Genomic DNA, 23,223 nt, shown 5'->3' with positions numbered 1-23,223 from the left:
TTTGATCTGGAAAGCCATTGCAAGAGAGAAAATATGGGACCTTAAAATGTCATGTTTACAGTCATTTATCTGACTATAACCACACTGTAAGTGTTGAGGTCAACTGGTCATGAAGCATGAGCTACACAGTTCTGACTAGCATGTACCACATTTGACTTGAGAGTAAATAAGGGACTGACACTCCATTAACCTTCACAAGTACAATTATTTATCAAAACAGATGCAAAGAATTCCCAATAGAAAATGGATAAAATCTGGACAAGCAACAAAATTGTTACACAACAAACTGATACTTTGCCAGTTGGTAGCTGTTCTTACTTTCCTAAAGTCTTCAATTGCAATCATCTTATTAAAAAACTCTTATCTGGTGATGAAGAGCTATCCCTCTTCACACGCACTTCTCCCTGGGGAAAGTTCTCCAGCCAGTTTTATAGTCCAGCAATTCCACAAAGCTCATTTACATCTACCTATTTTTATTAAAATTTCTTTTCCTCCTCCACCATTCTGCCAGTTAATGCTACCAGGTAAATTCTTTTCTGAAACTCAATGTACTTTTTGTAATAAATTATATCCTATATTTATAAGGTCTTTCATCTCTTCATTAAGAGTCATAAACAGAAAATTCCTAGCATTTTAAGACTGGAAGGAACCTCCTGGGTCATCGAGTCCAGTCTCCTGAAATTGTAGGCAACCCCATCATTTAATCCCTTTCACAAATTTATCAAGCTCCATTTTAAAACTAGCTGTCTGCTCTTCTACTGTTATTGGAAAGCTATTCCAGATCCTCACTCCTCTGAAGGTTAGAGACCTTCTATTCAGGAGCGCTCTAACAGGGCCAGCCTTATGTTCTACTTGGTTTTTGGTTCTGATGTGAATCCTTCACCCGCTCAGCACATTATTGTGGCATGGCCTGACTTTGACCATCATTTCAGCATAGAGACTGCTCTTGCTCCATATCAGCATCCACATTGGTCTATATCTACCTGTTCTATGAATCCAGCAGATTTCTGTATTCTCCTCATGGCCCTGAATTGTATCTGACTTCTCCTTTGAGACAGGATGTTGATCTGCTCATCTAAGGGTATGTCTACACTGCAATAAAACACCTCTGGCTGGCCTGTGTCAGCTGACTCAGGCCTAGGGCTAGGCCTGCGGGACTATGATATTGCATCAGAGATGTTCGGGCTCAGGCTGGAGTCCAAGTTCTGGGACCTAGCCTGAACAGCTACACTGCAAATTTATAGTCTTGCAGCCCAAGCCCCTTGAGCCTGTATCAGCTGACATGGACCAGCTGTGGGAGTTTTACTGTAGTGTAGACATACTTTACCAACAACATATTGGATCAGATCATCATCTGGCTGAGGAGTTGATTCATATCAACTTAATTCTTGCCCCTCGTATTCTAGTTCTCATCCTTATCTCCCTTTTGGCTTAAATAACACACCTTTATTTCTGTTGTGGGCTAAATCCATCTCCAACCCGTCTCAGATGAATACATGAGAATGGGGAGGACTTGAGAATTCTGAAAGGGACAGTGGTCCAGGTGAGGGTCTTCTCTTACCAAGTGGCCCAAAGCATGACATAAGTGTGAAAGCCGCCATTCAATACAACAATCAAATTCTGTGACTGCCAAATTCAGTGGCTACCAATAAAGCAGCAGGTTGATTTCATAATTTCTTGATATACATCTACTTGGAGGTTTTTTTAAAATCCTTAAAATGTAGGAAACCACTATTCTAACTATAATAAATACCTTCTCATTTGGTTTACTTGAGACTCAAGTACTACTCAAAGTCAATATAGGTAGGAGAATCTGGTGTTTGGGTTTTAGATCTCGTGTTCACTTTGTTTCTCACATATAAAAATGATTCGGTTTAGAAGTTTGAATAAGTTCTAAAGGGTGATGATGATCAGAAAAGTGACTGTGAAAATGATATGTGGTCAATTATTTATTCCCTCTTAATGAATTCCAGATCAAATTTCTTCAGTGTAAAGGTAAAAGACATTCCCACTCCCAAATACTAGCTCTGGGATCTGTCTCAAACTGTGTTCCTCTACCTTTTATATCATTGCCATTAAGAGAGATCCTGCAGTCAGACTTGACTGACAATTCTTTAAATGTGCAAGGTAGAATAGAATCTAGCTTATTGCTCCACAGATATGCAGTCAGAGCTCTGTAATGCTAACAGAAGTAAAAAGTCGCTTTTGCCAGTGAAGTAAGCAAAAGACAATATACAAGCCTCTCTTCCTCTGAGAAATTTACCACTGCTGAAAATGGTTGTGCTGAAACCAGTCCCTAAAAGGTTTGACCACACGTGCACACAGGGTCAAATTGTGTTCAGCACCATTTCAGAAACCATGGCTGAGTCTTCTTGCAGCTGTAGAGAGGGACAATTAAACCCTTTTCCAGCACCATTTCAGCTGTACCTGCTGCAAACACCCATCGTCAGCAATGGGTCAAGTTCCTAGTGAAGACAAGGCTATATTATCAATGTATTACAGTAGCAGCAGAGGCTCCAAACAGGATTGGGACCCCATTGTGCTAGGATTTCTAGTAGGTCCCTGCCCTGAAAAGCTAGAGGGAGTAAATCTGTGGAGTAAAAAAGTGCCATTTTACAATTTGTTTTCTTTGACCCTTTAAGGTCCACTGTCATTGCACAACCATACTGTTACCTACAGATTTTACGAAGGCCAGGCTACACTACAAATTTTTGCCAGCATAGACGTCAGTCAGGGGTAGTGAAGAAGTGTGACCCCTGACTGACAGAGCTGTGCTGGCAAAAGCCCCTAGTGTAGATGCAATGATATTGGCGCAACTGAGCTTTTACTGTTATAAGCTTATTTTGCTTGGACGGGTTGGAATAAGCTATACCAGCAAAATCACAATTTTGCCAGTATAAGCTGCATCCACACTAGGAGCACGTTGCTGGTATAATACACTGGTATAGTTATATCTGCAAAGTGTTCCTAGTGTAGACACACGCTGTCACAGACTACTCCCCTTTCACCCAACTACATAGCTGTCTCTCCTCTAGCAGTTTTTCTTAAGATTTCCCACTATTGCACTACCATTAGTGGTATCCACATTGGTAGTACTAGTATACATAGGTGACTGGCATTGTAGCCCCTGTGCTGTTTAGTTCTGGTCAGAGCAGATCTAGATGACAAAACAATCACAATGTGAGTGGCTGTCAGCAGTCTAATGCACCCACCACTGAGCTGCACAATAGTCAGAAACTATAAGGAAAATGTGGTGGACACATGACCTATTCATACAAGACTCCTATATATATATATATAAAGGATCAGACTCATTCAATAAGGGCTGTATAGATTTGTAAGGGACTCATTCACTAAACTTCCTCAGGATTTCTTGATTATGTTTTGCTTTGCTTTGTTTTTTTTTTTTTTTTTAAATCAGTAGGCTTGGGCCATCTTCCAAAGATGTGATTAGGTAAGTTTCAAGCCAAACCTCTCAAGCTTTACTCATGAGATAAGTGCTAAACAATGGGCCAGATTCATGAAAGCTTTATAGATTTACTTAAAAGAAAAAAAAATCTGATTCAGCCAACTCATTAAAAATCAAATCAGGCAGTTGGGAATCTATTTCTGAGATTTGGGAAATCTGAATTTTTTTATTTTCTGAAATGTTTCAAAAGTCCCTTCTTTCATACAGTGTTTCATGGAACTCAGACAGCTCTTTCAAAAAATCTTTTTTTTTCCTGCTTGATTTCAAGCAGTATATTTCTCATCACTGTAGGAGGTGTTTAAAAAAATGTATTTCTTCCCTCCCTCTCAACCCCTTTTTTATTTTAAAAGAGCGACTTTGGTTAGCTTTCAAAAACTCAAAAGCCATCTGGAATTTTTTGCCAAAGGTTTGGCAATTAAAATAATGTTTTTCTATTTTTTTTAATTCTTTTTTTCTCTCTAAAAAGCAAAAAAGAATATAGTACTTGACAGCATTGGAAACTGAAGTCCTCTATTTATCCACAGAAGGACAGCTGAATGGGTAACCTTTCCCACAATACCTCACACTCAACCCTGTGTCTTAATCCTGACATGCAGGTACTACAGCATTTCCAGGGATAAGAGGGGATTTCATACTTACTAGTCCTTGGCCACTCTTAGAGCAAAGGTACCAATTAGTGGCAACTGAGCTAGTTCTTGGGTACATGGACACATTTCCTACCTGAATTAAATTGAAATAACCAACTTTTTTTCACAAGGGCCATCAAACAACTATTATATGGCAATACCTTTGGCCAGCACAAATCACTCAGATACTATGGTAATGGAGACCATATAAGTACCTAAGACAGACAGATTTAAAACTTGTGACCATGAGGTGACAGCCTCCACAGCCCATTATCAAACATATATGTAGAAGTAGTGATGGAGTTTTCAAAACTTGGCCAACTCTTTGTTTTCTAATGTTTATTTGTTTATTTATTTATTTATAAAAGAGGGAAACTATTCCTTGCAAGTGTGCAGAAAGACCATGTGACTTAGAACTGGAAAGATCAGTAGCCTACCTGCTAATGAGAAACTTGCTGCTAAAATGAGTTCATTAGCTTTCATTTTTGCTCGCTGCTGATCGATTCATGAGCCACTTGTGCAGGCTCTGTAAGCAGAATATAAATTATCAAATATATTGATTTCTAAAAGAAATAAATTAGGAAGTCAGTTTTTACCATCTCCCCAGCATATGAGTCTAGACAAATGGCCTTCAGAATTCCTCCAAAGAAAACAGTGCTATGTTTGCAGATATGCCATTTCTCAAAAGGCAAATACTCTGCCTGCAATCTAGCTTTACTGGCATCTCAAGGAAGCAAGGAAAAACCTGCTTCAAAAAGTGTTATGACGAAAACATACAATACAATATGCACAGTTTTGCATGAATCTGCATAGGCGGCAGCTCAAATAAATCAATCAATCAATAGTAAGGAATAATTGTGCATGGCCAGAAGTGAACTAGACTAGAGGACCAAAGAGTTCTTTTTCCATCTCAGATTTCTACTATTCCATGGCCTTGTTTATATGATCTATGGAGTGAAAGCTCTGGCATCCCACAATCAGTACTAAATTTTTAAAATAAAGGGATTTTTTTCTTTCCAACAAGTGAACTTGGCAATGGAGGCACAAAACCTGTTGAACACTAATTAGCAAATGTCTCATGCAATAGGAAATACATCCATAAAGTCATGATTTTCAGCATGACTGTCCCTAACGTAACCCAAGCTACCCTGACCAAAGCATCCTCTCTCGCTCATAATAAAGTATGATAAAAAATAATACTTTACACTTGTAAGGCACCTACAATCTGAGAATCCCAAGCACTTTACAACACTGTATCTCAGTAATGTGCACAAGGCCACATAGACCCTGATACAAAGCATATTAAAGACAAAAGCAGTCTTCAGTGGGCTTTGCATCAGTTGCATAAAGGAGTCAATGAGAAACAGAACCAGAAAACCTGGTTTAAACACTAGCTGACATTCCCTTCCTCCTCATGACAGTCCATTGAAGAAGACAGGAAGATGGGAGGTCATCCCCCTCCTCCCCGCATTTTCCTCTAGAACAATGGCAGACCAGTGGAATGGTCATTCCGCATCTCTCCACACCCTCTCTCAGATAAATGTTTTGTTCTAAATCCCACATATACAACAGTCTAACACAGTAGTCCAAATAAGCTTCAAAACAATCCTCACCCCCTTGCTCTTCAATAAAAACAATGGGCCAGACCGTCATCCTCTGTAAATCATCGTAGCTCTCTCTGCCAGAGAGAGCTGTGCCAATTTATCAGTGAAGGTGGAAAAGTAAGACATTCTCACTCCTAAATAAATGTAAATTTAGGAAAAAATACAAGAACAATAAGGGGTTAAAATGAACGGACCAGAGAATGTTGCCTAATCCCAGTTTACTGAGAGGACCTGTCGTTTTTTTAGAAAGTTGTCCAAACAACAGTTTAATATTCTACACCAAAGTGGCTATTAATCAAACAACAAAGGCTCAATTAACACATAGCTGTTGTCACCTGGATGTTAAAAGCCTTTTTTTTTTTTTACCCCTTCTTTCTCTTTCTCTCTCTCTTTTCTTTTATGCTACATCCTAACCCAAATGTGCCTCAGGGCCCTACAGGGAGGGGGGAGGACGGGACTGGGGAGATTGAGAGAGAGAGAGTCTTAAATACCATCTCTCCTCTAGGCAGCAATTTCCACAGATGAAGAGGTCACCACTGTTTAACAGTGTGCTGCCACGTTAATTTAGTATGACAAGATAAAGCAGTAATCTCTGCTCGAAGAGGCTGTAAACCGCCTGCTATCCAGGGACATGCTCGAGTCGATTTGCACTGTATATCAGTTTATACAATTGCCGTGACAAAGCCCCCTGAGTTCTCTCATGTAAATCTCTCTCTCTCCCTCTCTCAACTTCGCTGCCAGTCAGACAGCATCGGATCTGCGGTAAGCTATGCAAACTTAATGTCTTACGCATGCCAATGGACCCAAAAGCCCCCTCCCCCCAAGAGAAGATGTTTAGGACTTTGATAATCCATTGATCCCACTTCCATATCGGCTTGTATTTTTCAATCTGTCGTGTTAAGTTGTCAGAGGGGGCGATTAAACCGATGTTTCATGTTCCGAGATTTGCGTTCCTGGGAATGATAGTTTTCAAAGCCTTTCTTGCTAGGTTCTGTTTAAAGATTATCCCTAAGAAAGCTGATGTGAATATTATTACTGGCATAAACCTGGTAATAAAACCATAAAGTGTTTTAGGTAAAGACATTTTAGAGATATTCAGGGTTATAAACATAAGAGTTTAAAGCTGGATAGAATTTGGAGGTTGTTGTTTTTTTTAAACCCTGTCAGCTGTGTAGTTTTCTCTGCATGAAGCAAAAACACCATATGTAAAAAGGGGAAAAATCCCTAATGTTTCTATCTATGTAAAATAAATATAATTATAGAATCACTGAAGAGGGCATAACAGAACACTGAACAACCTAGTTAGAATGAAATCAAAAGAATAGAGAGCATGTGGTGGTTGTCAGGAAGCAATAAACTCAAACAAAATATAGTTGCAGATATTTAAAGTAAAATAAATGAGAAAATTATCCACTTCTCCAGCAGTGTGAATAGCTAAGAATTAAAAATAGATATTTTGGTCAGGTCAGTTGACTTATATTGCAATACGTTGCAACTCTCATGTGCCATTTTGCATTTCTAGATTATGTCTCTTCTCTCATTCACATCTTATTTGTGTTGCCTCCCTGCAGCCTGTGGGCATGATACAATTTACAGCAAAATGTGCCAAAAAGGTGAGCTATTGTAAAAGTGTACAGAGCCAAAAGGTAAAGCTGTGTACACACATGTGTGCACAAACAGCACTCTGGATTAAACACAGATCAGGAAGTAAACTAGACTTAAGACTGCAGCACAGCTGACAAGTTGTTGTGGATAAGGCTGACTGTTATCACAATTTCATGACTCGTACATTATTCAATATATTTAGCAACCTATGGCATTAGATTTTCACAGTTACACACTACAAAGATAACTGGTAAAATGAGATCAATTTCTGAAGTCAGCATGATGTACATATAGTGTGTTGTCATTACAGGATTCAATTTTAAAAGGAAGCCTGACATTCACTAAGGCCTCTGTTTAAGAAAGTCACATGCCTAACTAACATCCCACTCTGTATGCATCCGAAGAAGTGGGCTGTAGTCCACGAAAGCTTATGCTCTAATAAATTTGTTAGTCTCTAAGGTGCCACAAGTACTCCTGTTCTTTATGCCTAACTAAGCACATGAACAGCTTCAGATTCTACTGGTTTGAGAGACTTTCCCTATATTTAAAATGTGGAAGACCACTGGAACCAGTCTAATCTCTCAAAATGGGAAAAGAAAAACTTTTCAATGTGTGACCTCTATAAGCCATGAGGCATTATTACTCATCTCTGATTTATGCTGCTAACTAATAACAATATGAACTCCAAATTGCATATTTGAGGGTAAAATCTGTAATATTAACTTTATATTGTTGTTAGCTAGGTAAACAATTTAAAATTTGCTTTCACTGAATATCCAATGTTAAAATTCTCTTTCCATGGGCATCACTAGACCTAGTATGTCTAGTTTGCTAGAATATTCATGGAAAGCAAATACAAGATGAGCCCAGACACAGTTAAGTGAATCCATCTACAAAATTTGAAGGAATATTTACATAAAAACATACTAGTTTTTGCGGTATTAGTCCAGCTCTACTTTGCCTTTACTACATAACACATGTTACTCAAGAATTTCCACAAGTCTCTAGTTGCTTTGGAAACATTACTTAAAGCTCACAACACTGTGCACAATTGCCATTTTACAGATGAGTAAACTGAGGTCCTGAAAAGTGAAGTGACTTGCCAATGGTAAATCAACAACTGAGCCAGAAACAAAGTCCTAAATCCCAGCTTTAGGTACTAGATTACAATTGACTCCTAGAAAAACTGCCACTTTTTGTTAATAATATAAAATAGCATTTGTATGCAGCACTATAGCTGCTCATGGTCTTCATATAGCAGGTAAAGACATAGGTCCTGAACCCACCATAGAGAGCGTAAAGTCAGAAAGCTACACCCAAATGATGCCCCAGTGAATTCACCACAAGCTATCAGCTGCAGGATTGGAGCTATAGTCTCTACCCCAAAAAGCTTATCGTGTCAACTGACCACAGTAAGGCACATTGCACATCATTCACAAATAGGGCCTTCTCTAGGTTTTTTGCCGCCCCAAGCAACAACAACAACAACAAAAACCTCCGAGAGCGCAACTGCCGAAGCAAAAAGAAAAAAACAAAACAAAACCCAACAACCCGGAATGTCGCCCCTAGAATTGTGCCGCCCCAACTACCCGGAATGCGGCCCCTGGAATTCTGCCACCCCAAGCACGTGCAGTATTTACTGGGTTCCATTTTTAATTGTACGTGCTGACATATACAACAATCCTGAAAATCTTTAAATCAATAATTTAAAAATTCATAAACTTAAAATTTCATTCCTTTACAGACAGACAATAAAGTGTGACCAAAAAACAGCCTTCTACTTGGAAAACTATCAAAGGCAGAATGAATGGAGTATAAATTCAGTTTATGAATGATGCAGGGAAGAGGTAAATCACAGACACTGTATCTAAAAGGTAAAGTATGCACCACTAAGGGCTAGTCTACACTACCCGCCCAGATCGGTGGGTAGAAATCGATCTCTCGGGGATCAATTTATCGTGTCTCATCTAGATGGATAAATCGATCCCTGAATCAACGCACTTACTCCCACCTTGTCAGGAGGAGTAACCACTGTCGACGGGGGAGCCACAGCAATCGATTTGCTGCTGTCCTCACAGCGGGGTAAGTCGAATAGGATACGCCAAATTCAGCTACGCTATTCGCGTAGCTGAATTTGCGTATCTTAAATCGACACCCGCCCTTAGTGTAGATCTAGCTTAATTCTGTATACATGAAACTTTATCTAATAGGTAACAACTCCAACCCTAACACTTAGGAACTCAGGCAAATTGAGGATTTTTCACTCTGAAGTGCAGAACGCTTGATACTTCCAGTATAATGGAGATAATTTTTCAAAAATTATCATATTTATTTACAATAGAACCCACGTTGCGCTAAGTAACTTCCAAACGCTCAAGGATTTGCCTTGACTAGGAAGAAAGGTCATGGTTGACGTCATGTTGGTTAATGTTAGCTACCACAATGTTAGCCACAATCTCTTTCCTAGTAAAGACAAGGCCAAGGAGGCCATTCCCTGTTCCAAATTATATACTGTACATAGCCTTAGAGTGTGAGTATGTATTCTTGGCACCCCTCAAACATTACAAAAACAAATTAAACATCAGTTTATACCTCCAAAGCTACCAGAACTGAACCCCACACCAAACATAAAACTCTCCTCCTTCATGCCTATCTAACATTCACCAAGCCTTACCCTCTGCTGCAGCCCACACAAATGGATGTGCCTTACAGCCTGGCATGATGGTCAGCAGAGCAGGAGTGCTTGTTTCTGAGTGAAAGCTCACTGCAAAGAATGTTTTATCCTCTAAATAGAAATGAACATCTCTGCTGATTGCAATTGTGGAAGTTAGGAATGCGGAGAGTGGTGGTCTCTCAAATAAGAAGGTCCCAAGTCTTAAATAATGACTTAAAGTCAATCTGGAACCCAACAGGCAGGCAGCCAGGGCAGGTCATGGAGCACAGGTTTTGTGTGCTGCCACTGTGAATCAATGTTTAATAGGCCACTACGTTGTGGAACAGCTTACATTTCTTTTCTGAGTTGGTGTGTAGAGTGCATTGCAGTAATCCACTCCTGAAGTGTTGGAGGATTTGTCCTTTCTGTAATATCCCTTGTTATTTCACGTCATCAAAGCCCCAATTCTACAAAGGGCTCTAGAAGAGTCACTCCATGAGAAGTCACATTAAATAAGTCCCCATACCAGTATAAGGGCCCATGCAGGCAGATCTTTTTGCAACATCAGGACCTTAACATTTCAGGAGAAGGAGGGTTTCTGTCTATGTAGCACCTTAACACACTTTGGGCATGATATAAAATAATGGTAATGTAAAGCTTTTATTGGCACTTGTTTAGAATAATCTGCATACATTTTTTGTTGCTTCTCCTATTCAGTCTTTGGCCTACGAACAGTTAATTTTGTTTTAGAGCCATCTTTCCCTGAGGCTGGCTTGAGTTCTAAAAGCATAAAGAATGGATGTTGAAGTAAACACTACTTTCACAGATAATGATAGCATTGTTTATGGTACTATGGCAAAGTCATCCTTGGTTAAATTAGGCACAAACTCCAGTCAGTTATGTCCAATTGCTTTATTTTGTGATGTTAACTTCACAAGATTCATTGAGGTTGCTGTGCTTCCATAACAGAGGAGATGCCTCGTCTGCTCACATGTACTGTATTTAAACAGTAATTAGGAACAACACACTTAACTTCTTTATAACAAAGCTGGACAACAAATACAGGCCAAACAATTTAGTTAAGGGCTGAGCTTCCCACCAATCCAAAATTTTGCAGGATCCTTCTTACTTGACGGAGGAAGTTTGGTGTCCTTCACTTTTAACTAAAAATACTTTTTAGTGCTGGTCCAATGGCACTGCAGCATGGCAATCTTTTTTTCATTGGGAGATTGTGCATGTGCCTTTGGAATTAACCTGCCTAAATCGGGCATGCACACTTAGGCATGCACATGTTGAAATGTTGAGTCTGTGTTTTGCCAGAGGCCCTTCTTCTGCCATGAAACTCCTATAAAATTGAATAAACCATTTAATCTAAGAAAATGATGGAGAGGAAGTTGACATTTCACTGATACACTCAAGACAAAAGGGAGTAGTTAGTTCAAAGGGGGAAAAAAAGCATGGTTGGATGACATGACGGTTAAAGTGTCAGCAGCTGCCTGGAGCCATATCTGTATCAGTACTCTTGCCGTTATTACCACTGCTGGAGCTGCAAGTGTTAGCAAAGGGAGGAAAATCTAGGGTAGACAGAGCCTAAGGAAGGTTAATTTGTAGGACCTGGGAAAAGGTGCTTAAATTAAAGGGAACAGGACGAGAAAAATCAAGATATAGCAATGGGGGAGGGAGGGTGGCAAAGACAGGGTTGAAAAGAAAGGAGTACTCACAATAGATATAAATATTAAGATGAAAAATAACATCTTAATAATAAAGAGTCACACGTTTGGATTAGATTGCAGGGTAATTCCTAAAAGGAAGGTGCTTCGGAACAATCACTGTTAGATAATGGACTTTACTGAGACAGTCTATCAAGTAAGGTCTTCAAAGAAGGGGTTGAGCAGAAATGGGCCTAATGCAGAGAAAAGTTTTGTGGAATGCTAGCAGTAAATGCATTGGAGGTGATGAATGCATGGATTACTGCGGCCAGTTCATCATCTGGGAAAATGGAAAGAAATTTTGTTCATGTTAAAGGTGAATTTCCACATTTTTTACAATGGGAGCTGTCTGGTCATCTAGCTATAATGATGAGTGAAACAGGACCCCAAGGTTTAGGTGACCTGGGATGGAGAACTTCAGTGTTCCTGGCTAGTTCTTAAAAGCATTACCCCTTTTTCATCAGCATCTCCTCAGACTTCTCCTCAGTTTTAGTATGAGGCACCCAATCCTCACGCAGATGATAATCTCCTCTAAACATGGTGAGATGGCATTGGCTGTGTCTATGGAAAATAAGATGTACAGCTGGGTGCCAGGAGTAGTGTTGGCACTGAAGACTCTGTCTCACTGTCTCTCTAAGTGAGCTCAGCTAGCTGTTGAAGAGAAGGAAGGACAGAATAGATCCTTGCAGGATCGCACAGGTGATGGATTTGGGTAAGATGAGCTGTTGTTCATAACCACTCTCTGGGCTCTGGTGGAAAGGAATGATTGGAGCCATTATAGTGCTGTACCATATACTTCAGCTGAGTTGTGCATGTAGGCCACAACACTTTATCCATTGCCATGAAAAGATTATCTTTCAGTGCCACAAGAGCTTTCTCCATGCCCTGGTATGAAGCACCTAGGTTACCAATAGATGTCATGTGTTGCTGGAGCTTGGCTGCCACTACAGTCTCAATGGGTTTGCCAAGGGATAGGATGTTAGACATAGGACATTAATTTGAGATGTTGTCCGCTTCCAGGGTTGGGTTTTTGACAACTGGAAGGGCTGCTGCTTCTTTTTCAAGGAAGGTTGGAAGGTTTATTTCTTGGAAGGTGTTGATAATTGCTGTTAGTAGTGTGCCTAATTATTCTTCGTTGGCTGTCACCATTCAGAAAAGGGACAGATCTGTTTCACAGGTGGTGGCTCAACTATTCCTAAGGACTTCAAGTTGCATGTTTGTACCTAGCTCGTTTCTGTATAATTTTTCAGCTATCTAAATGAATCAGGTGTCAGCTAGTATTTATGTGAGAAGTTTAAATGACAGCTTTTCTAATATTAAATCATTGAATTGAAGGTCAGGTGTGCCTACAATAGCAAACAATGGATACATATGGGTTCCCACTGCTTCTATAAAACAAAAGGTGTTTACTTTTCAGGTGATTATTTTCTGCTTAACTGATTTCAAATGGATCTATTAAAAATGAGTGCTTTACACTAAGGCTATGTCTACACTACAGACCTTAGAGCAGCACAGCTGTACCACAGCAAATACAGACACTCTGTGTCGGCAGGAGAGAGCTCTCCCACCACCCCCCAACAAGTGGCAGTAGCTGTGTCATCGGAGAGCGTCTCTCGCCGACATAGTGCTGTCCACACCGGCACGTCTGTCAGTGAAACAGCCGGGTGGGTGTGTGTTTTTTTCACACCCGACCGACAAAAGTTTTGCCAACAAAAGTGAGAGCGTAAACAGCCTCAGATGCTCCTCAACACCAACCTGCCATCCCTCCATGACACACACGCATCACACAGGCCCCTCTGATTTTGTGTCCATGAAAACTGAAGTCACCCCTCCAGAAAATTTTCAAAGAACCTATAAATATCAAGGTTGGCTTCAGCTACTTATATTTACCATTTTAAGTACATTTCTAGCCCTTTTGTTTGAAAGTGATCATTGGAATTTTTTCCTATCGTGATTTCCCTCTCTAATCAGGAGTCCTTTATTGTCCCCTAGAGACGCAGACAGGCCTTTTGGTGCCTAATCAAACCATAGCCCTAGGTCCCTTGCTTTAGAGATGGGACTCCAGACCAATTCACAGCTGTTGGGGAGGAGTTGCTTCCTTCACAGACTGCTGCCAATGGGCCACCTCAGCTTTCAACCTGACTGCCTCTCAGCCAATTATTTTTGCTAGGATAGTACATCTGCTACAAAGTTTAGGTGACCACTATACACACAGAGGGGCAACTTGATAAACAAAAAGGCAATATAGCTTGGTGGACAAAGCACAAGGGACTCCTATGTAACAACCCTGTGCCTCAATTCCTCCATTGCCTTAATTTCTGCCTTAGTTTCCTCATCTGAAAAACTGAGATATTGTATCTGGTTTACTTTCCGCCTCACGAAGGTGTTGTGATAATTAATTCACTGCCGTTTGTAAAGCACTATATAACTGTGAATAGACAGTATGTACAGAAATAAATGGGGGCAGGAATCAAGAGAAACAGAGGAATAAAGCTTATAACAGAGGACAGACAGAGGCTAGTAACTTAAATACAGTGGTGATACTTTCTGTGCTGTACATGTGAAGTGCCCCAAAGCTTTCCCTAACCCAGTCACTACTGGACCCTGTGGATTAAATGGAATTGTCTAGAACAAGGACTGTACTGTATAACTTCACGAGCTACTTGATCAGTCTTAGCTGATTCTTCTTCACATGTCCTCATTCCTGAGAGCCTAGGGGTAGTTTTCTGAAACAATGCAAGTGTAAAGATTGAAAAGATCAAACTAAGATACAAACCTAGAATTATATCTATGGAAACAGCTTTCATGTGCTACTTTGTGATGACATTTATAATGCAATGTTTGTAACAGTGTATTTTCATCCTATGATAGGTATCAATTTCTCATAAAAAGAGGAAGGAGAAAAGGAAAAGGAAAAAGAAAAGATAAGAAAAAAAATAAAACGAATCCCCAGAAAGATGCAAATTTATCACCATTTTTGCTTTTTTTAATTGAACTGGCCTTGTTCACATAAACTTGTCCAGTTCTTACAGAAACAACAGTTTATACCTTAAACTGCAAAAGTAGGAGTGTGTGTGTATGTGTGTGTGTGTAATCATGCTACCTACTAACAATTTCATACTGCCACATTGCACATATGGCTTTTAAGCTAGCTTTATCTGAATCTTGGTGAATCTATTCTCCATGCTATTAAATTGAGCACATTCCTCGTTGTTCAAAAGTAATTACACTTTTGTCTAGAGTGTAGGAGACTGCTCTCCCCAAACAATGAAATTCTCATTATTAGAGCAGGCACAATAACTGCACTGGTGTTCACAACACTGTGCATTGTACCATCACAATAACTTATCCTAAGCTTGGAAAGGTACATTGGAAATTTAAATGTCTCTAAAAGTACTTTAAAAAAACTATTTTCCACAGTATAATTAGGATCCTATTTTGACATTTTAAAAAGCTACACACGTTCTCCCCACACCTTCTGAGTAGCAGCCCAAGTGCTCTGGTTGCACATTATTTTGGCCCAAGAACATTTAAAAAAAATGTGTGTATAACCACTGATCTATTGGCAAAGTGTAGGTCAAGATGTATGCATAAAGGCAAAACTCAAACAGAGTATTGGTGAGTCTCTTATTTTTGAGCAAATGGAGGAATAGCACAAAACAATGTGCAGGCTAAGCTTTTTATTATTCTGATTCTTAATATCATCCAAGCTTCTCAAAATACTTTCCACTTATTCAGGAATCACTTAATTCACTGAACACAGTCACTTCTAGGGTCAAACACTGAAAGTATTTAACAATGTACAGCAACATTTCAAGCCAATTTAAATCAAAAACTTAAGGTGAGTACTGGATCCAATTGAAACTGCAGAGGCAATGTAGATTGGCAAATGTAGTTACCCAGAGTGGAATACGACAAGGACAATGGCATAAACACCCCTGCTCTTGCCAAAGGATTTTTCAACGACAAGAGGTCAGAACTCTGATTTTACATCTCATCTAATCTTTGAACAATATTCAACAAGAAATAGCCTTTACCCTTCTAGAGAATGATCATCAAAATGTTCACAGTATAGTTTATCAATTACTATACTCTGAATCCTGCCACTTCTTCTGTCTAGAAGACTGCTGTGGTCATTGCTGGTTCCCATTACTACACTTTGAAGATGACACAAGGACACTTTATATGTATGCATATGCCAAGATGAGGCAGATCAATCGTAATTAAATCAAAAATCCCAGAACATTTGTCACAGAAGGGCCAAATGCTACCAGTTCTATTAGGGTACTGTATCTTTGAAGGGGGGGGGAGGGGAGTCTTCAAAAGAGATAGAAATGCATAGTTTAATCCTGCAGTGCATTTCAACTAAGGCTAGTTCTGGGCCTGCTATTAACTTTCTAAGGCGAGCCTCTATATATTTTAAGGCAAAGAGTTGGTCTTGTACTTACTTTTCTTGAGCCTTTGGCTCAGATTCTGACAGTTTATCCTATTTCAAGAGCATGGACCAGACTTTTCATATTTAGAATTATTTCTTTCTTGCTTTTTCCCTGAGCATCCACCCTTCACAGTTCTTGGCTACAGTTACTTTAACTGGGAAAAATGTGTTTGGATTTTCTTTTTCAAGTCACCAGGATTTTTGTCATTTTCTCTGGGATCTTCCTAATCTGGATAAAAATGTCTGGCAGATGGAGAACTATATGGCTAGTTTCTTCCTCAATGAGGAGTAAATTTGAAATAGGCTTTTTCTGAGAAGGAGGCAAAACTTCTCTGCCTCTCAGATGTATTGTTCAATTCCAAAGAAGATACGGAGATGAAGCTCTCCAACTCCTCTGACGATTTGACTGAATCTAGAAAATTCCCTCCTTCTCTGGGGTTCTGCCTTCCTGTCATTTGGACCTATGTCTCTGCACTGAAGTTCAGAGACAAGACTTTCCAGGTCGTGGGCTAGAGTAACAGGGCTTGCTCTTATTCAGAAAGGCAAATCCAAGGAAAGTCTGAGGTCAGGTAGATTTTCCAATGGCCCTTCTGTTGGAATGATTCACCATCTCACAGGTCTTAGGATAGCCCAGCTCAGGGGCAGTGTAATCAGGGGAATTGGGGGGCCTAGCACCCTTACATTGGAAATATTCTGCAGGCTCCACCTGCACATAAACTCTCACATGCTGGGGGTTGCGGACAGAAGCAAAAGTGGGACCCAGAGGAGCTGGAATGGGCCTGGAAGAAGATAGGAACTTCCTTCCCAGCCTGGAGGTGGGTGCCTGCTCTTCCTCTCTTCCCACCAAGTCTTTGTACCTCCCCTCATCCCCCCTGTCCCAGCTGGCGGGAATTATAAAGGAAAGCCCAGGTGAGAGTGACCTATCAAATAAAGGGAAAAATTCAACCCCTACTGAAGATGCAACAGTGAGTGATAAGTAGAAGGATGAGGCACGCCAAGAGGCTCCTTACTCCCTAGGTGGTTCTCCAACTCTGAGTTTCTTTGCTATTCTTCTTCCATAACCAGGTGCTGGGCAATGGAGCATAAGGAGAGGAGCAGTACAGTGAACAGCAATGGCTGATGGTGCAACCTGGACAATTTCCTGCCTGCTCTGGATGGCTTAGCTCTGGGTTTACTTCTGCTGGTTTTGTCCCCAAAGCTGCAAGCAGGTTGTAGACCAAGTGTAAAAAGACCTGGGGACCTCTTGATACCGAAATACCTATTTTCTCCAGAGCCATGAATGTCCCTCATGAGGTGCCCGTTGAGAGACTAAGCGGACAGCATACAAATTTGTTCATGAGGGATGCAATGAGGTAGGAGTGCCTTATGACATGGGCTTAAGACTGGCTAGATGCCTGCCCAGCGTTGTCTGGTTGTGCCTTATTAGACTTGGCAGAATTTGATTTTTATTTAATTTTCACAGATTAAAAAATGCTTAAAAATAAACCGATATTTTTATTGATTTAAATTTCCCACAGTTGCACAAAATTATGGAGGGGTGGTTCAGACAATTATTTAGTGACAGTAGACATTGAGAATCAAAATGTTAAAGCTTTATAAACTGTTAAAACACAAATTGTCAACATCACATGTCAAAATACATCAAGTAAACATCCTCAAATCAAACTCCAATAAATTCCCGAGCTGCACTTTTCTTACTCTGCCTCGCTGTAAATTCTGATAATCACGGATGGAAATATTTTCTTGTTGATTTTTGTGTGCGTGTGTGTGTTGAAAGTGACATTTACTGATAAAAAATGAATCCTTCCAAGCCTACCTATAATATACTGGCGAGATCTGTAAAAGGTATATCCTGTGAAGGCCATCATACAGCTGTAAAATGAGAATGCCAGGATTACTAGTGGAATCAGTCGGTGTAGTACACAAGTTGCTAAGAGCATGAGGCTGCTAGCGCTCTCCTGATAAAACAGTGTTGATCTGCACTGCATATGTGTGTGCACCTGGATTTACAATACCAAATCAGATAGGAACAGTTCAAGCAGTGGAAAAATGACCCTTGTAATGCTGCCAAGGTGAATAGGCTCTATGGGAATGGATCCAGTAAGTGCTGATCACACAAGTTAAAGCCACCTACAAGTTGTCAGAGCTCTGTGTTCATGCTTTTTCTCTGTGGGATATTAAAGATGGGAGGAGAGCGGGACAGAGGGAGAGAAAAGGGATCGTATTACAGGTATATTGCTTACTTTCACTGGTCTACTTCATGCACATTGATAGAAGTGCACTTCTTTCACATAGGTCAGGGGAAAAAACCAACCCCTCACCCCTGTGCACATACACAAGAAGAAACTGGTTCAAATGCACATGCTATCAATACATTCCATTCAACAAAACTGTCTGAAATGTGCAATATATAAGTATTATTAGATGATACAGTATGTTGTTTTGGTGTTCAATTAAGGCCAATGTCATGCAGGAAGTCAGAACAGAGGACCATTCTGGACCATCCTAGCCTTAAAAAAATCCTATGAATGAATAAGAATACAAGTCAGTCAATTAAACTACAGTTGAATATTTCAGCAATGTCCAGATAGAATACACTTGCTGGGCTCCTTAGAGGACAAGTTATATTTACTCATTTAGGGCTTGGTCCTCTACTACTGGGAAGGTACCTCTGAATTCAGTGGCAGCAGGAAAAGGACTTTATATTTGAGAAAGCACCTCTCCTGGGTTTAGGTGCTGTACAAGATTGAAAATCCAAACTATAATGCCAAAGAAAATTTTTAAGACAAGGGATCTCACACCAAGCCAAAATACAGCATAGCCCATACGACAGTACAGCTCAGTATTCCTTTGACTTTAATGGCACATTAATGAATAACATCTGCACAGCACGTGTGGTGGAGGATCAGAAGCAAACAAGTTAAAAAAGCATAATAGCACCCCTGAGCAATCTACCCCACAAGGTTGTTCTTCAATTTTAAGTTATAATAGAGCAATATAAAATTGAATGGAAGAAAAAAAAAGGGGAAAGAGATAAGCAAGTTTTTTCATCTAGGAAAGCAGCTCCAGTGAAAACACACTCACTTTTTCACAAAGGGGGGGTGCGGGGGGTATCTAAGGCTTTTTAACGTAGAGGTTGTTGCACAGCTGTAATAGCACTATGGAGTTATTGCAGGCTTTTGTGATCATAAACTGACACTTACTGTATCATTCATTTTTTTTAAAAAAAAGTCTTCAGATATACTGGACCAAAATTATCTTTATTTAAAGTAAAATTTAGAGTGAATTTAGCCCTCCTGAAAGCTGGAGACTAAAGCAAAGTTAGTCACGTTTTCACAGGTAAGTGCTGTGCAAACATCTTCCCAGCATAGATCTCTGCCAATGTACCTCAGCCCTGGTTTTAAATACCCCCCTGATTTTCTACCTCTATAAAAAAAATGTATTATAATATTCTAAACTAATAGTCCAAACATGTCAACTGATATTGCAGTCTCATTAATTGTAAGAGTGGAACATGGGAATGGGCTTTTTGGTTTGTTTTTAAATAAGGACAGTCCTGGGCCTCCAATGGACTGCTAATTTTGGTCAATTGGATCAGAGTCCATGAGTTGGTTTGGCAAAGTGTAAACTAACACCCATATGTACAGATATTTTGGCATCTTTCTAAGTGAGGATTTGAACCACGGTCTCCTGATGTTAAAGGCTGGCAATAAGAAAATTAGCAAATTCACACATAATTAACCACCGTGTGCAAGACAGACATCAGCAGATCCAACTTAAACTTTTAAAAACAACCAAATCCAAAGTCAAGTCTCTGTTGCTCTATTTTATCCTTCATTCACCCTTTTGTGCCTAGATATTGCATAGACCTCAATGTATGCATTATATTCCACATGCTAGGCAAAATATTGCTATCACTAATGGTGCTCTAAATCCAGAGTATCTACTAGTAAATGAACAGATACACTCTGGATTTCTGTAATTAAGAGCAAAATTTAGTGCCCTCTGCACTAAAATAAATGGCCAAATGGAAGTGAGCGAAAGTAGAGTTTGATCCTTAACAGAATGATTTAGCGTTGGCAGTGGGGGTGGAAGGCAGTCCAGCTAGGTCAAAGCTGTCACATTATTGTAGTATGTGCTGTACGTGTGACTCTGAACTGTATAACGGGCATATCTGGATGCCAAGCTATTGTAGACACACAAATCAAAGAATGGATGTAAGCACAATAGACCATGAGCCAACCTACCATTGTATTGTGCTGAGAAGTGGGAGTCCTATGGCCACAACTCTCTTGCGTCAGCAGAGAAACTGGCTGAAATTCCTCAGAGTGAGGCTTGTTGGGAAAACTCACATGCAAGGGAAGGTGAAAGGCTGGGAGCCCGTCACTCTCCTCTTCTTCCACTTTCTGTCTGCTTGTCACCATGGCTACCTCTCCATCTGCTTCCCCATACGGAGAGGCTGGTCGCTTGGAAGACATCCTGGAAGGAACAAAAGAGGAGAAAATAATGAAACCTCCAAATAAATCCTTAATGCCGTCATTGTGTGGTTAGGGGCCATTGTAACAGAAATGCCTTTTTTGTGCTGGCAGAGAACAGGAAACCATCCAAATACCACTGCAAAGCATACACAATCAGGAACAATGGCCAAGCAGGTAGCAACAGAACAGTGCTTGTTTGTTGTGAGAATAATACACTAATACAGCACTCTTGTACTCCGGCTTCTTAAACATGAAAATTCACCTAAGAACACTGTATAATGAAATGCAATTCCTTTTTAAAAATACCCATGTAGTTTTACATTTTGCAAGAGCCTATAGAAAATGGATCGTCTCCCAATGCAAACTAGCATCAACTTAGCTTTTAAGGGACAATAATCTGTTTTGTTCTAATGATATCCAAGAAAGTAAAGTAAATTAAAAAAAAAAAAAATCTTGCTTTCAAGCTAAAATTTGTGTGTTTCTAAAACCACCTATCAAAGTGATGGGTAAACTATAGTATTGTTGGAAGAAACTTATAAGGTTCACAAGTCTGGTATTTATAAGCCCCTAAACATTTGGATGCTTAAACTATCTAAACTGCTTGACACTACAAAAATCGGATTCTAAAGATTGAATGAAGATTATCTGGCAAGATATCCTGTACTTCCAATTTACAGTTGCATCAGAAATATTGTAAGAGCAGAATACATAGAACACACACATAAAACATACATAGAAAATCACACCCAAACTTCCACTCAAAACTTGGACCCCCCTAAAAAAATTTCACAAAATAGTTCTGTTAACTTTCACATCCTTCTGCATCTCCTGTTTTCAGAAGAGACCAGAAAAATCAAAATATCATGAGAAAAGCTATATTCATCATGGTATTTCCATCCAAACCAAGCAGTAATAAAAACCTCACAAGATAGCCCAATCCCATGAAATTTCCAACCTGGTTTTCAGAACAGAGAGTTCCAGATAAGTATCCAAACATTGGGGACTTACCCAAACCTTCTGAGGTTTGCCATCACTAATTAATTTACCACTGTTCTTGAAAACCAAGGCTTGTGTGTGGCATAACAGACCTGTGTTCTAACAAAAGGCATCTGTTGTAAGGAATGGAATCAAAAGCAAGAAAATACTGATTTTAGAGGCAGGAACACATTCAGCCAGGATATAATCATGGGGGGAGGGGAAGAGAAATAAACCAGTTATATTACTAAGAGCAATACTACTACTTAATGAAAAATAGATATTCATGAGATAGAAAAGTGAAGATTGTAACTAAAAGTTATATGGAGAAGCTGAATTGAATAGTAGAAGATTGCTGCTTCTCCGAAGTGTAGCAATTATGATTCTAATTATGCCTATTTTTACACTTCCCAGTTAAAACCTGTGTTTCAAAAGTCCAGCAGCCTCTTGCACCACATGTGGGGCTGCTGTGATGTGAAGCATGTCCATACGATTTGGCATATTGAACACGAAATGGTTCTTAGCGGCAGTCAACTGGGTCTGAAAACAAACTGCAACTTTAAACAGTCCTTTGTTGTGACTTATTTTGCTTTTAATGATCTCATTTTGAGTTCTGCCCCCTAAGCCACATTAGAGTATATTAAGAACTCAGTCCCCCGCAAAAAACCCACAGAACCTACACTTAGTTGCATATCTCCAGTCCATCTGAACACCCTCTATTATCTATATGTAGAGAAACAGCCTGTATTTTCTCTGTTTGTCTTATTCCAATAGGCTAGCACTATATATATATCTATATAGATATAGAGATATAATCTCATCACCTGAATTCTGTTTTCTAGACACGCACAGTCTGCATGCCTGCTCAGAAACATATGCATATGGACAGAGTTCATCAGATAGACTCTTGCTAAAAGTACTCTATGCTTAGCTGAGATGGCTGTCATGTCTGAAGTCCCAGGACCCTAATTCCCTGCTGCAGAATCCATGTGAGTTATTCATATTCTGCAGTAGAAGAGACAGAAACCTATGTTTAAATGTTCAAAAGTGATTTTGAGTGCCTGTTTTTGGTACTCAGTTTTAGATGCCTTAAAAAGAACCTGTTTTTTAGGAAGTCTTACTGTCTGAATATCAGGGCCCTTTATGGTGACTCAAGTTAGGCATCTGAAAATTGAGGCACTCAAAAACATTAGTCACTTTAGGCCCTAGATTTTAATGTAGCTAATGCCATGGAAAAATACTGTAAGCTACTGTCAAAATTCTCCACAGCAATATACATTGTGACCCTTTTATCCACAGTTAGGATCCCTGATCTGAAAAGAGGGTCTCTTCCATATACTCTGTACCCAACTTGTGTGAAGAACTTTCACGGGCGTTAACATAGAATAAGTGCAAATGAGATCACACAGTTCCACTGTGTAGTAGGGAGAGGGGAATCTGACGAGCATTTCAAAATTCTTCTACTAGCTCCACTCCTGAATATATGGTTCCCACTACAGTTTAAATTAGCTTGCCAGGATTCATCACCTCCTCCTGCTGGCCACTGCTTTCAAAGGGAACAATTAAAGTTCTTACAGGAAAATATAAAGAAGGGACGGGAGTGGAGAAGAGATGGATGACACATTCTTATTTATTTTTAATACAGAATACTATATTTTTGGTCCATAAC

The 23,223-nt window shown here is 39.7% G+C and overlaps 1 protein-coding gene across 38 annotated transcripts in view; it reads right to left on the bottom strand.

Annotated features, from left to right (window-relative positions):
• SOX5 (SRY-box transcription factor 5) overlaps window positions 1–23,223 on the bottom strand; it is an 807,001-nt gene that overhangs the window by 279,752 nt on the left and 504,026 nt on the right. For 25 of the 38 annotated variants that reach the window (XM_065568283.1, XM_065568279.1, XM_065568274.1 and 22 more), the window contains one exon: window positions 20,349–20,580. In XM_065568283.1, the coding sequence (XP_065424355.1) occupies window positions 20,349–20,579 (231 nt within the window). In that variant the 5' untranslated portion in view covers window position 20,580. The remainder of the gene's footprint in view (window positions 1–20,348; window positions 20,581–23,223) is intronic. The other 13 variants (XM_065568369.1, XM_065568362.1, XM_065568365.1 and 10 more) reach the window with 1 other exon arrangement.

The sequence above is a fragment of the Chrysemys picta genome, chromosome 1 (assembly GCF_011386835.1).
Source record: "Chrysemys picta bellii isolate R12L10 chromosome 1, ASM1138683v2, whole genome shotgun sequence".
Taxonomy (NCBI): Eukaryota; Metazoa; Chordata; order Testudines; family Emydidae; genus Chrysemys; species Chrysemys picta.
Note: the sequence above shows the minus strand (reverse complement) of the source record. Positions and strands in the feature narration are given on the sequence as shown.